Source organism: Pleurodeles waltl, chromosome 1_1 (genome assembly GCF_031143425.1).
Source record: "Pleurodeles waltl isolate 20211129_DDA chromosome 1_1, aPleWal1.hap1.20221129, whole genome shotgun sequence".
In the NCBI taxonomy this organism is placed as follows: Eukaryota; Metazoa; Chordata; class Amphibia; order Caudata; family Salamandridae; genus Pleurodeles; species Pleurodeles waltl.
Genome location: NC_090436.1, coordinates 600,686,102 through 600,700,916, shown reverse-complemented (window position 1 = coordinate 600,700,916; position 14,815 = coordinate 600,686,102). Strand labels below are relative to the sequence as shown.

Here is a 14,815-nt window from a genome sequence, read left to right as displayed (position 1 = left end):
ATGGTCAGAAATTAATAATTTGTTCTCTACAGAGACTGAATTAATGAGCACTGGTGGCGAGGAAGACTCGGATGGCTCTGGATAAGAATTGAATCATATATAGGAAATTCTACCCTTCATGGTTATTCCTGGCTTTGACATGCTGGGTATGTGTGGGTGGCCGGCAGTAGAGGAGGTACACTGATATACTTGTTGATGCAGGTTTGCTCACAAATAGCTATTATAGGCGGGTAACATTCTACTTTATCATATTGTTGCTGCATTTTAAGCCTAGAGTAGCCACTGAAAACTGTCAATGTCATTTTGTAAGTGCCATCATGTTCGCTCTGCTGGTGTCACATGATGTGCTATGTCTATATGGGAGGTTTTTATCCGATCAAAGATAAACATGAATAGTTTTTCTTTAGGTTATTTTGTTCCCTTATATTTTCTGTGAAAAGAAAGAGATATGTTATATCGTCTACGCGTGGCTCAGCAGAGATTGCCACAAGCAGTGAATGGAATGTGAAGCTCGTGCAACCTCTAAACGTATATGAAGGACTGTAGTCTGCCATTTTAGGCATTGAAAGGGGCTGCCAAAACTGGACTGAATCAAAAGGTTATTTCGCTGCACCTACCTGTTTTGTGCTTGATTAAAAACGTACTTAATATCATCGGAAGTATTTGGCCACCCAGCCTTAAATAATAGTCTGAATCAGTTCTATCACCAGGGTATTTATTTGATATATCTGTGTTTTAGATTACAAATATGACTGTTTAGGGCATTTATACGAACGAATCATCTTATAAATCAAATTTAAAAGTGGAGTTTGATGTATAAGTATTTTTCTCATCACAGTAAATAACGTTTATGTAAAGACTTGAATACTCGATGAAGAGAACTTTTTTGTTCACAACTGTGGATCATGGATGTACAAGAAGAACTTTAAAGAGCCCTAAAATTATGCAAGAAAAGCTTGTTATTTAAGCACTAACAAGGAGTTAAATGTTATCGCCGAAAGACCATGCATTATTCAGATGGCCGCTTTTCTTTACAAATGCCTACTTTTAAAAACACTGCGGACGAATAAAACAACAATTAGGGCTGTTTTCCTAATGGACTAGTATGAGCCTGCATTAGAGTTCCTGGATAATCACTGCCATAATGCAATACTGGCACATATGCATCTTTTACAAGTGGAGGTGTTGACCACGATGGGACAGGCAGCTTACGTTTTATTCCCATTAGACTAGTACCTCATGTCTACTCGTTAGAAGATAGCTCTCCGTTTTAGATAAAATACATAATGCTGGGTGGTTCTTTATTATGAGTTCCATATGTTCTTCTAATCAGAAACTTTGGGTAGAAAACGAATTGCAAGAGAATGAATGCCATCGTTTGACTCGGTCATACCATTGACTGGTAATTGAGAAGTGTTGCTCTGGGCTCCCATTAAGATTGTTGATTATCGCAGGTTTCTGCACATTTTGGTCACTAATTAGCAAACGGTAATTGTTTTTTATGTGTAATTGTTGCATTGTTCGTACTCAGGAAAAAAATACCTTTTCTTTATAGCTATAACACTGCAAGATTGTGAGTAAAAAGATGGATGAAACATCTCAGAACTACTGGTTTTCTGTGCAGATTTGTAAAATGCCCAGGCCAAAACTGAAAGTAGTCCGAATATGAAGTCTGTATCCTAATGCGCATAACATTGGTGCGCTGTGCTAGAATGTCATTTCAACTCTATTTATTGTTTTTTTTTCCATGCAGGTGACAGATCTGTCAGTGAGAGCATTTGCTGAACACTGTCCTGAGCTGCAGTATGTTGGTTTTATGGGCTGTTCGGTTACATCCGATGGAGTCATTCACCTCACCAAAGTAAGCGTCATGTCATACTTGATGACTCTTATATTGATCATCTAAACTCTTGATGCATTTGGTAAAACAGAATGCCGTTGAATCAAAAACATGTTTTATGTGATAATTCCAGTGATTGTCATTCTCAAGGACCGCCAGTGTTACCTTGTTGTTTATGTAAAATGCTAACACGAGGGAGTTTGGATAAACAGTATTTGTAGTCAGTATAAAATAGTGTAATTATGAAATCGTTTTTCTGGTCCCTTAGTTGGCCCATTTTGATTTGCCTCCTTGACAAGCCCTGTTGTTGACTGTACTTTGTCCGTTTTTCCTGCCGTTTTTTCCCTCCCCTGCCTACCATGCTCCCACCTCCCTGCCAGTGCGTCCCACCTTGCAAGACTGCTTATGGTGGCAGCTGCATGACCGCACCGCCGGCGTGGCAAAGGCATGCCTGTCTGCGTTCATCCATACCTGGACAGCACCAAGCACCAGGAACCCTGTCCCTGCTCAACCCCACAGATACTCCTCCTCGGAGCTCCATGCTCTCAACCCCGGACGCAAGAACGGCTACCTCACATCACCCTGCCACACATCGGGACCATTCACCTGCACCCACTGCCGATACTCCTCCACCCCAAGACTGACCGCCATCACTATCACCAACGCCTCGCCATCCCCTCTGAACAAGACGGTCTCAGAACAACTCAGGTGCATCCTGTTCACTGCCAGATTGCTCTGCGAACAGCAACCGAAGTCTAAGATACCATCTCCACCCTTGTCCCTGACATAATCTTCATCACAGAGAACTGTATCACCCCTGTCTCGGCCCTGGTCATCGCCACGGCAACACAAAATGAAACACTGCCACCGCACCACCAGGCACGGAGGCAGGACCGCTATCATACACAAAAAATTAATCACCTGCACCATCACTAATGACAAACCACACTCATCATGGAACACATGAACTTCCAGCTCCATGCCAACGACAACACCAACATCAGAGGCGCCCTCACGTACAGACCACCAGGACCAAGAACTGGCCTCGGCGACACCATCACTGAATTCATCATCCTCCTCGCAATTGAATCCGAACACTATGTCTTCTGCTACCACCTGGATGACCCCACTGTCACCAAATCCACCAACCTCCTGGAAAAGCCTGTCCAACATCTGCCTCAAGCAGCTTGTCACAGTCCCCACACACAAAGCAGGACACAAGCTGGACCCCATCTTCACATCCAGCAACAGAATTGGCTACAGTCACACCACGGAACCTCCTTAGTCGACCACTACATCTTTAACTTCACCCTCACCGGATCCCCCCCTCACCACTCCCATCTGCCACAGTGCCCCCTCCTGTGGCTGGGCGAAAGCCACTCCGCAGCAATGGACCAACGCCCTCAGCACCTCGCAGCCCAGCGTCACCGTCAACTTGTATCAGGTAGTTCAGAACTTTAACAACAAGCTCATCAGCGCCTCTGACCTGGTTGCCCCGACCAAACCAGCCAAGACCCAGAGAACCACCGAAAAAAGCCAGCTGGTACACCCTGAAACTCAGCAAATCAAAACGCAGCTTCAAACACTGGCGAGAAGATGGCGCACCAGCAAGACCCACGCCGACCTAGCCACATTCAAAATGGCCCTCAATGACTACCACCACCAGATCAAAGTTGCAAAAAAGAGGCCCTGTCTGGCGGGTTTGAGAACAGCGCCAACCAAACCAAGGAACTCTTCACCATCGTCAGAGTTTTCCTGCCCATCATCCATTGAAAACTACATCCCCCCTCACAAGAATGCTGCAGTGCCCTCGCCAACCACTTCCATAGCAAGATAGAAACCATTGACAATAACTTCGATCCACAACCCTCCAACCTCCTAAGTATCCCATCACCATCCACCGCCGACCACCCACTCACCGCATGGGGACAACTCAGCACACCAAATAAAGTCACACTCATGAGCTCAATCCACTCATGAGCACCTACCGACCCCTGCCCCCACAGGATCTTCAACCTCAGAAAAAACAAAATCAGCAGCCAACTCACCACCATCAATGCCTCGTTAACCACAGTCACTTTTCCAGAAGCCTGGAAACAGGCAGAGATGAGACCCCTCCTCTAGAAGCCCTCTGCTGACCCCGGCGAGCTCCTGTTCCCTGCAAAGTCCTGGAAAAGGCACTCAAACTCACTAAACACCTGGAGAGAATAAACCTGCTAGACCCCTTCCAGTCAGGCTTCAGAGCCACTCACAGCATCAAGACAGCTCTGATTGCCACATCAGACAACATATATACGCCTGCTTGACAGAGGAGAAGCAGTTGACCTCTCTGCTGCCTCCAGCACCGTCTCCCACCACACACTGATCAACTGACTATGCCAGTTTGGGATCACAGACAATGTTCTCAGATGGATTGCATCCTTCCTCATGGGACACACCCAGAGAGTCTGCCTCCCCCCTTCACCTCACAGGTCAAGCACACCTTCTGCGGCATCCCCCAAAGTTCCTCACTAAGCCCAACACTCTACAGCATCTACATGACACCACTCGCAGACATTGTGAGATCGCACAACATCAACATCATCTCCTACGCTGATGACACGCATCTCATCCTCTTGCTCTCAACAGACCCCACCAAGACGAAGAGCAACTTCCACAACTGTATGAAGAATGTATCCGCCTGGATGAAGGACAACTGCCTGGAGCTCAACACAGAAAAAACAGAGGTTCTGATCTTCGGCAGACACTCATCCCTCTGAAACGACTCCTGTTGTCCAACATTGCTCAACCCACTCCCACACCGAAAGATCACACCCGCAACCTCAGCATAATTCTCAACAGCAAACTTTCCATGATATGCCAGGTCAATGCTGTTTCCACAGCCTGCTTCCACGGGCTCTGCATGCTCTGCAAGATCTTGAAGTAGCTCCCTATCGGCACAAGGAAGACAGTGAAACATGCCATCATCATCAGCCGACTTGACCAAGGCAACGCATTATATGCAGGCACCACCACCGAAGTCATGCAGAAACTCCAAACAATCCAGAACTCAGCTGCCAGTCTGATCCTTGACCCACCCAAGAGAACCCATATCACCCAGCACCCGAAGGTCCTCCATTGGCTCCCGATCCAGAAAAGATGCCACTCCATAACCAAGGACCTGCCTACCAGAACCACTGTCTTCACCTCCACCAAACAACCAAGAAACTCCACTCTGCACACATCGCCCTCACAAAGATACTATGCATACGCCGCTGCCACTTTGGAGAATGCTCCTTCTCCCACCTCACTGCCAAAGCCTGGAAAGCCATCCCCCTTCACCTACGCACCATACCCTCACTGACCCACTTCAAAAAGGGACTGAAAACCTGGCTTTCCAAATAAACACCTGCAGCAAGCGCCTGGTACCCACTCGTGTGACAAGCTGGGCTATAACACCTGATTGATTAAATATGGAATAGCGGACAGTGCACATTTTGAGGATGGTCGTGGGCAGTAAGGGGACTCCTCTGTGGCTGGCAGCACTGGCTTACCGCCAGCCTTTTCATGGCGGGGACACCGCCAAGAAAAGGCTGGCGGAAAGCAAAGTTGTGATCAGCACAGTGGGCTGACCACAGCTTTGACTGCTACAAACACATCAGGATCCCTGATCCCGGAAGAGGTAGCAGTCTCCTGGCAATCCGAATGCCAGGATCGTAATCCGGCAGTCGGACTGCCAGGATTGCAGCGGTCCAACTGTCACTGCGAGTTTGGTGGTCCATGGACTGCCAAACTCATAATTAAGCCCTTACTCTGCTTGCCCGGGTCAACCGGGTGACCCCCACTTTGTGCTGCAGACTGCGTTCATTGAGCACTGATTGGTAGGGACCTTAAGCTTTCTCTCATTCATAAAGCTCTGTGACCCCCGTGATCACATAGTCTAAAGACTTCCCCAACATTAACTTTTTTAGACAGGTTTAATGTCTCAGAACCTTTGCCTTACTTCTAAGGGCAATTTACACCTTCCTTTTTCGGACTTACAGTGATGATTACACCTGATGCTGTGTTTGGAGCATGCAATACATTTTGGTGTAGGCGCACGACTGAAGAATGGGAAAGTTTTAGAGCACCACTTCTGTTAACTTAGTTTTTAACCAGTCGTTCTCATTTGGTAAAGTTTGGTAAGAATATCCAACAATTCACCAATGTCTACCGATATATACCAGTGCTCTATATTGGACCTCGCTCTAATCACTTTGTATCTTGAGCCTCTGAGCTCAGAGGAACTTGAAGGTCCATGCACCAGAACATGGATATTGCTCAATTCTGTATCAATATCATCCATTTGTAACATTTAAACCCTCCGTCAAGCTATGTTTCTGCTTAGTCCCATGAAAATGTAATCATTTTCATTTCCTTCAAACAGAATAAATTCTACTTACGACTGACTAATGAATTCAGGATGAGCAGATTGACTCTATTAGTCATGATGTCAGTAAAATCTTTGATATTTATACTCAATCCCACATTGTTACTCATCTCACACACCAAAAGAATGAACAAATCAGCTAATCTTCATTTTCACTCCCTACAAAAACTTCTTCTCACCAGCACAGCTAAACTGATGTACATGCACTTGTTTTATCCTGATTAGATTTGAGAATGTCGTATTGCCTTTGTTTCTTCAGCCTTCATGTGCCCTTTATCAATGCAGTATCTTGATGTACCTGACAGATTCCTGTCATCCACTAAGAATATTCAATTATATGTACATTGTTAATGAATAGTATTGGCTTCCCAATGCAGTGAGTCCTAAATTCAGTATCTGTTACCTCACTTATAAAGCCATCTGTCTAAACCGACCTTAATATTTGACAAATCTTTTCCACAACTCAGGTGGCTAAATAGGTCTCAGGAGCACAGACGGTTTGTATCTGGAACACTTAAATTCGGGACCTCTCTGGCATTGAACCAAATGTTCTGAAGTCCCTTCTATCTGACCTATGAACCATAGCCATGCTTCTGTTGCTTAGAAAACAACAAAAACTCACACATTCCTCTGGCAGTAGTGTGTATGAAGGATTTTGTCAGTATGAAAGGAATTCCCTCTGTGGTCTTGTCCAATAATGGGGTGTGGTTGATCTCCAATGCAATTAAAGATTTTTTTTAAGTGGATTTAAATGTAATATATGACATTTGTCATTCATCCCAGCGCCTAATAATGGTGGGCAATTGAACCACTCCAAGGGTTTCATGAGAATTGCATTGAGTATGGAAAAGGTTTTGATGAAGATGTAAATGGGTATAAGGTTGGCATACACAATGACACATTCCCTCAAGATGGTGGAATCATTTTGGGTGTTGCAAGGGGGCGTACCTAGGAGCCTAGTTCGTGGGTTTGACAAGGTTTTATGAAAACGTCTGCAGGGGTGGAGCTCATGTGCCGGGAGAGCTGTGTTGTGGATTTCTGTGTTTAACGTAAAGCATCAATCAATTATAAGTGTTTTGGGAAAGTAATTAAATGTGAAGGGGAGAGCCAAAAGAAATTACTCTGATTAAGTAACAGTATGAACAATGTGACCAGCGCTTCAATACCACCGATGGAATTTGTGCTGTTGGCGCTGTGATGTCCATGGCTTCCATGGAGCACGAAGGGGAGAGAAAAAAGAAAAAAATAGTTCACCCATGCTGAAGTAAATTGGCAATCGGGCAATTACACATGTCAGTCTGCAAGGCGGTATCAAAACCGCCCCAAGGTGGGACAAACATAAAGCGTTTACCAATGACATCAAGGTATTTTTGAAAGCCAGGCCCATGAATGAGTGAAATTGAAGGGCTTGAGCTGGGCGTGGTTAAAAGCTCACAATACTTACAACAGGATAAAGCACTTGCATGCTCTACCTAAAAATTATAGTGGTTTTGATTAGAACGACCAAGCAGACCAGCACTCAGCAGGAGGTCAACCTTCACTGTTGAGAAAACGAGCAGAGAGTAAGAGAAGTTACAGCCCAAGTTATCTTGATGCAAAGACAGCATTAGTCTAGTTGTAGTTGGCAACTTCTTAGTAGCTGAAATGGAGAAGTCCGTAGTTGTCATGCGTCACCTAAACGCTTCCTGCCTGTGTGCCGTTTAGTACTGTTCATGTGGCTTCCTTCAGTGCTGTGGATGTCTTGTTAACAGGAGTGTTGTTTTGCAGTACCACACCTGTGGAAGAAAGAAGATATTTTTGCTCCCCCACTGCAATCCCGTTCCAGATAACCACAGTAGCTGCATGCACCAACGTGGCTGCAGAGAGACACACAGTGGGGTGAAATTTTTCACATAGGTCCTATGAGGGAAACAACTGTGAGAGGCTTTATACAAAGGGAATATGCCCGTTAGTTCAATTGTGCCTATAACATGGAGCAGTAATGGCCAGATTATCTTGCTCAAGGTCCATATGCTGTTTTATAACAGAACACATTTGTGGCACTTGTTTATCTGTACAGATATAGAAGTTGCAAAGAAAGCAAGTCTTCACTGATGACTTTCAATTGCTCTTCTTTTGCACAATTTAGCAAGTAAGAACAACCTCATCTACATATTTAGTAGAGAAAACTCCTGTTATAATCTGCATCTTTCCATCCGGGCTTTCAATTTAAAAAAAGAATAGGCAGTAAAGTATGTGTTAATATTGAAGACAAGCAGCTAAGGACTTCAGCATGTGGAATCCCTGCAGACATGTAGCAGATAATCCTGTCTGCACTGAAGAAGACCATTTTGTTGTCAAGAACCACATTGATGAACTTCCTGAGTGGCTTAATACTGAAGATAACATTGAGCACGTTTCTTTATTATAGTGTATTTGTACCGTAGCACCGATACTTGTATTTATTACATGGGGAATTCTAATCAAGATATTTAACAAGAAGGGTGTTCATTTTGCTGTGACGAACCCTGATCAATCATAATCACTGGCATGCCCTTATTATTGTGCACTTATGGAAGATACTTTAATACTGATGTTTACTATATGTAAACATCTAGTAAATATGTTTTTTTTAATTGTGTTAATTTCCCCCTGGTATTTGAATGGAATGGATAGCTACGAACTTATAACTCTGTCTTCCTGCCTTAAAGGGCTGCTTTCAACATGGCTGCCATGTAACCTTGCATAAACTCAGTCCTTCCGGGCTGTTCGTCCGCCCAGTGCTCTTGGGTGGTTCACTCAAGTGTTTTGTCAGTAGCTGAACCCTTCTTATCTTTAGAGAGAAGGGAAGGTGTCCTTAGACCTCACTTTCCATAAACTATAATTCTTCTTACCATCCCTAGATTGCCCCGCTGCTCCATAAAACCATCCACATGACCTCTGTTTTTTCCAAATACTTTTCAAAAGTAGGAACTATGGATCATTTCAGTGTGTGCTTCCTCCAGAGAGACCTTGATTCTCATTACTGTCAGAATGGAAAACCAAGCCTGGAGGCGCCCTCCTGCTGGAGCCTCTCCGCCTGGGCCATGCCCCGAGGTATGTGGGGGAAAAAAACGTTTCTTCGGCTGTGCATCTTTTTTTAAGTAATTTTTTTAGAGCTGTAATAAACACAATAGTTACTTGCATTACATAGAGCAAAATGAAATACACATTCCCCCCTGAGACACTGTCAACGTTTACAGTACATATAAAGTAGCAAATACACCGTGTGCTTTGCGTTGCATTTTTAAAGTGAATAGTAAAGTTTCCAAGAGCAGGCAGCAGTGCCAGCATAAAGCAGGTGGTAATTATTATCAAGCGCCAGAATAATCAGATAAGTGCAGTTAAATAGTGCATTTCTTAAATGGGATCCTTCCCATGAGGGTTGTGTTTCAACCACACGTTTCAGATGCACGTTCTTTCATTCTGTTGGCAGCTGCGGCCGAGTGGAATAGCAGCAAATGGTGAGTGCAGGGGAGCCGATTAACGTCAAACCTTTCAGCCTCCCAGCACCGCCATATGTTTTAGACATTTCAGCTATCTTCCATCTAGGCACATATTCCAGAGGTGTCCCAGATATAGAAGAAAGGATTAGTATCTGGCCTTTACTGTGTGCAGCCAAATAGCCAAGATCCAAAATATTGCTTTCAGCAGCATTCCTCATTTATGACATTTGACCACTTTTCAACCAGTACAAGCTGGTTCCTGACAATATCCTTGATACTCAAAATATGGATACCGAGCTTCGACATTCCTTAATTAATTCATATAATGTATTCGCTCCCGAGAATTAAGGATTTGCTTATCTTTTCGATGATGGGGATTAATTTTCCTGCCCGTGTTAGACTAGTGTACACCTTGGGCTTTCGAGTTGCATTCATTGGTTCAGTATCATTTCTGGCAAATGATCTATCCACAAACCAGTTCAGAAGTTCTTTGTGTCCAAGTGTCAATTGAAAGTATTTTTCAGAAACCGTAGTGTGTAGCTGATATAACCTGGTACTCCGGTATAGGACATGCTAGAGTGAGCCCGAAGAAATGCCCCATTGAAGCATATCGTCTCACTGATCCATTTTTCATAGATGTAATATATCTGTCTTGTGTAATGCTATCTTTAGGCTGTCGAAGACCTGATCTAAAAAAGAGAGACTGCCATGCAACCAGTTCTCCTACCAGCATCATCTTACAATCAAAATGTGGGCCCTATTCATCTGTGGTCTCACCATCCCTCATATGAAGGGGAAACTGTATTGTTCTCTGGGGAAACTGTACTGTTCAAGTAGGTACTGATATCTGCCATTACATTATTTTACATGTTGGTACATAATTCATGTATATATATATGATGTGGGAACATCTGTATTTCTATAATACATTTTGTAACTGAAGATCATACAATTTTGAATTTCCATTCCACTAATCTGGATCTCCCTCGATCAGGTCAGTCATGTGAATGTGTTGAAAACTAAGCCATCTCGCTGTGAACCATGTGATGCTTTCACTTGACTTGGATTTCAAGGCCACTGAGGAGAGTGGATAATGCCCCAAACCATTGCATAAGTACAACAAATCTTAACATGCATCTCCTTAAATGCAGAGACAATACCTTGTTGTCATTGAGATAGAGTTCAGTAGTGGGCATACTTTCCTCTCCAGGTCGACAAAATACTGCATCTGTTTACGACCGGTTGTGCATGCTAAGTGGTACGAATGTAGAAAGGATCATTTCTGAATACATGCCACATGTCTCCTGTACAAAAAAGTTTTATGTTTGGTAATTAAAAGAATGGTACCAAATTAAATCATGAAAAAGCATATAGTGTAGTGTAAGTTCGTAAAGAGGGAGAGCACCTTAGGATGTACAGTCACTTCTTATTGATTTGGTTTCAGGAACGAATATTTATAGGGTGTGAATCTTCAATATTAATTTTACTTTTCTTTTGGTCTGGCAATATTTATTTACTGTTAGGGTAAAATAAAGGTCTTACTTATTTGCTAAATAGGTTTGGGGCAAGAGTTTTGGATGCGGATGTTAATTGGGCATACAACCTTAGTAAGCTAAAGCCATGACAAGAAGAGACCAAGAGTGGTAACGAGAGGAGCATGGATGCAACATGGAAAGTTGGGGGATTTGGAAAGAGAGTTGGCAGAGAGACAAAGTGGAGCATTAAAGAGGGAGTGAAAGCGGATACATTGTCCTTGGGTTAATGTTGAACAGATGCAGTGTTACTTTAGCTTGTATGGTTACTCTTGCAATTTCTAAATGATTGATTTCTGTTACCTGATTTAATTCAGACAGCATACCTGTTTCCAGTGTTATGATGAGGATGTGCTCATTTTAGCAATGTAAAAAATATATTTTTTTAACTTTCGGTCTACATTTGTTCAAAACACAGAAACCCAGTTCCTCTTAAGTTGCAACAGCATTTGACTTTTAAGAACTATTTTTATTGGCATGAGTAGGAAATATTTCTCACATAAATTTTCTAAATTGAGAAAATAGCTGGTCTCAGGCGAAATGCTTTCATTAGTTCCTTATTTTACTGGGGGCACGTTTCTGTTGTAGAAGGGATAAGTAATTTCATATTATATGATCTGATTTGTAGCCCCAAATATGCACGATATCCAAAGTGCGTTCCCACAGGTTGTTATGAAAGACTTGTGTTCATTGTCACTGTTTGTTAGCTGGATTTGTAAAATAGTGTTGTCCACACTTAAACAAACGCACACTTTATATCGAAACTAAATGCACTGAAACGTGACTGAGTAGGGCTTTCTCATTGATTAATTAGCATTTATTAATAATATATACTCATACCTTTATGGAAGAAATGTACTGTATTTTTAGAGTAGAATATCTCAGCCATATTGCATTCTGTGTTGTATGATTGCAGTTAAGATGGCATATGTTCTCTATGGAAATCTTTTTTAATCTGCCCTGCTTTAGAAATATTTTTATTTACATGACCAATAATAGGAAAAAGGTGTGAAATGTAGGTTTTTCCATGCACTGTATTTTAACTTTATTACTTAAAGCTGCAATGTGTGGTATACATATTTATGTGGCTGCCTGATTTACACCAACAAGGGATTGCCTCCACAACTGAGACGGATATCTTGTCTGCCGCAGTATAAATTGTATTCTTCCCTCAGTCAGTTCTGCAGCCTCTAAGTCCTGAGAGCAGGCTTCTGGGCACTAGGCAGGTAAACAGTAGGCCATACACTTGAACATTGAAGAGCAGTTCCAGTCCCTGGATGCCAAGAGGATTCAGGGGTCCTTGAGTCTTTATGTAAGTGCTCTTCATTCAGCAGGAGTCAGAATTATTCTTCCAACAGGGCTCTTATCTTCATATGTAGTATTTCAATGTCCAGAGATATTCTGAGGAGGTGGTGGTGGAGGTGCAAGTTTATTCTGTGTACTAGCCAGTAGTTGGAGAAAGTCTACCATCCAACTGTAACAATTTTCTCAGACTTCCACCATATTCTTTTACAGCACTTCCTCCTTGCCTTACTGTACAATTACCTAGGAGCCCTTGTTTCAAGATGTTCCACCAAACAGGCCACTCTCCAGATTCTTGGCCACTCCCCTTTTCCTTCCTTTTGTGGCTATAGTCTGTCCAGTGATGCCCCAAGGATGAATACAAGAACCCTTCCTTGGTATCTCCATATCAAAGGAGGTAGTGCTAAAGCTGCCCTTTATTCTGCCAACCGTACCTGTCTGCTCCCAGATAGCTAATGACAGATAAGTGGTCAGCAGTTAACACCTATTGGCCTTTCCTGGTTTCAGAGACAAGTCATTGTCTTCAGAGCAAGAGGTGCTGACTCTCCCAGCCAAGGATGTGTATTCCAGCTCTGGATTTGTGAAAGGTGTCAGAAGTGGTTTTCTCCTGTAGTTACTGGGGATGAGCTGTCTAGAGGACTCCTGGGAATGAATGAGAGACTCCCTTCCTGTCATTTTGAAGTCAGAAGATGTAATGCTAAAGTTTCCATTTATTCTGCCAATTACTTCTGTCTACTCACCATAACTATTTCCTGCTGCATTTTGAACTGTAAAGAGCTGGTCTTCGTGGTGAAGCTGATTTTGACTTCTTCGTATAAAGGTAAGGCCATTTATCACCAGAGGCAGGATTGAATGACAGGTTGGAACAGTAGTCCAGAATGCTCTAGGAAAGAACTCAGCTAAAAGGAAACATTGGAGTTCCGAGGAAAAACCTTCAGGCTGGTCAAACTGGAAAATAGGATATTGTGGAAACACTTGCAACCCAGCTAGAGTTCTCAATAGACTTCCTTTTATAGTGGAGAAACGGGATGTGACCTAAGGCAGAAACGGTAAGGACATCTTGGATTGGGACAAAAATATAATTTTTTGGGGAATTTCTGGTAATATCTTTGTACGTACTACAGGAAAACACGTAAATCCCCAGCAAGGATAATATTAGTCTGTTTTCGGCTTTATTATTCTTTTTCTGCATGAGGCACATGCCTGAGCTGGCAGGCAGGAATTGCCCCACTATCCTTTGCTTTCCTCAGTACTCCAAGCCGTGCAGGATCAACATGGAGGCAGACGAGGATACTGTGGCGTCCTTATTGAAGAAGACAGGAGTAAGCGGGGCCACCATGAGCAGAGTGAGTCTTGTCATGTAAAAAATAAATACAGACTACAGAGGGATAGATTCCTTCGTAGTTGAAACCAAGACCTTCATCTATGACTGAGTGAACTTCATAGGGAAGTATGAAAACTTACCATGTGACCCTTCTGAAGAAATATTGCTATTGTTAGGCATTGAGACACTGTAAACCAACATACCTCAGGACGAGGCTCTAGCTGTGATGAAGGACATAGTACTTGCAACACTTGGACTTTCTCATAGAACTTGCTTCACTTTTTCAGAGAAATAACTTTTTTTTGTTCAAGCTGGAGCTGTTTCTGCAGATAAAAGGAGTATTGATGGGATGCGCACTTGCACCAGAAATTACAAATATTTACGTCTTATTTTGAAGACCTGTTGATATATGGGCCAAACACTATCTATAAAGAATATATCAGAACATGGCGTAGATATATTGATGATATTTTCTTTATTTGGAGAGGCCCCCCTGGGGTCCTTAATTGAATTACATCTTCGGCTAAACACAAGAAGCAGTGACCTGCATTTCACTATGTCTACTAGTAGGCAGAAATTTAGCGTTTTAGATCTGTGGCTCATCATTGGAAATAACAAAGTTATAGTGAATCTTTTCACTAAACCTGTGGACAGAAACACTCTTCTACATTTTCAAAGCAGTCACTCATGAGCTTTAAAAGAAAATCTCCCATATAGAAAATTTCTCAGAATCAGTAGACATTTCACACAGAAAGAGGATTATTTGGAGAATGGAGAAAATTTGAAGAACAAATTGATACAAAGAGGGTATCCAAAAAGCTTGTAAGGCATGCATTGAAAAGGGCATGGTTTACTCAGAGGAAATATTTATGATCTCCCAAGGAAAGATCACAAGAAACACCACCAAGGTGTGTCCTGACTGACTCACTAGCTAACAAAATTAAG

The 14,815-nt window shown here is 42.7% G+C and overlaps 1 protein-coding gene across 1 annotated transcript in view; it reads left to right on the top strand.

Moving 5' to 3' along the window:
* The window catches only part of FBXL17 (F-box and leucine rich repeat protein 17), a 1,470,176-nt gene that overhangs the window by 476,565 nt on the left and 978,796 nt on the right, over positions 1 to 14,815 (top strand). The window contains exon 5 of the mRNA XM_069226350.1: positions 1,754 to 1,861. Coding sequence (XP_069082451.1) covers positions 1,754 to 1,861 — 108 coding nt within the window. The remainder of the gene's footprint in view (positions 1 to 1,753; positions 1,862 to 14,815) is intronic.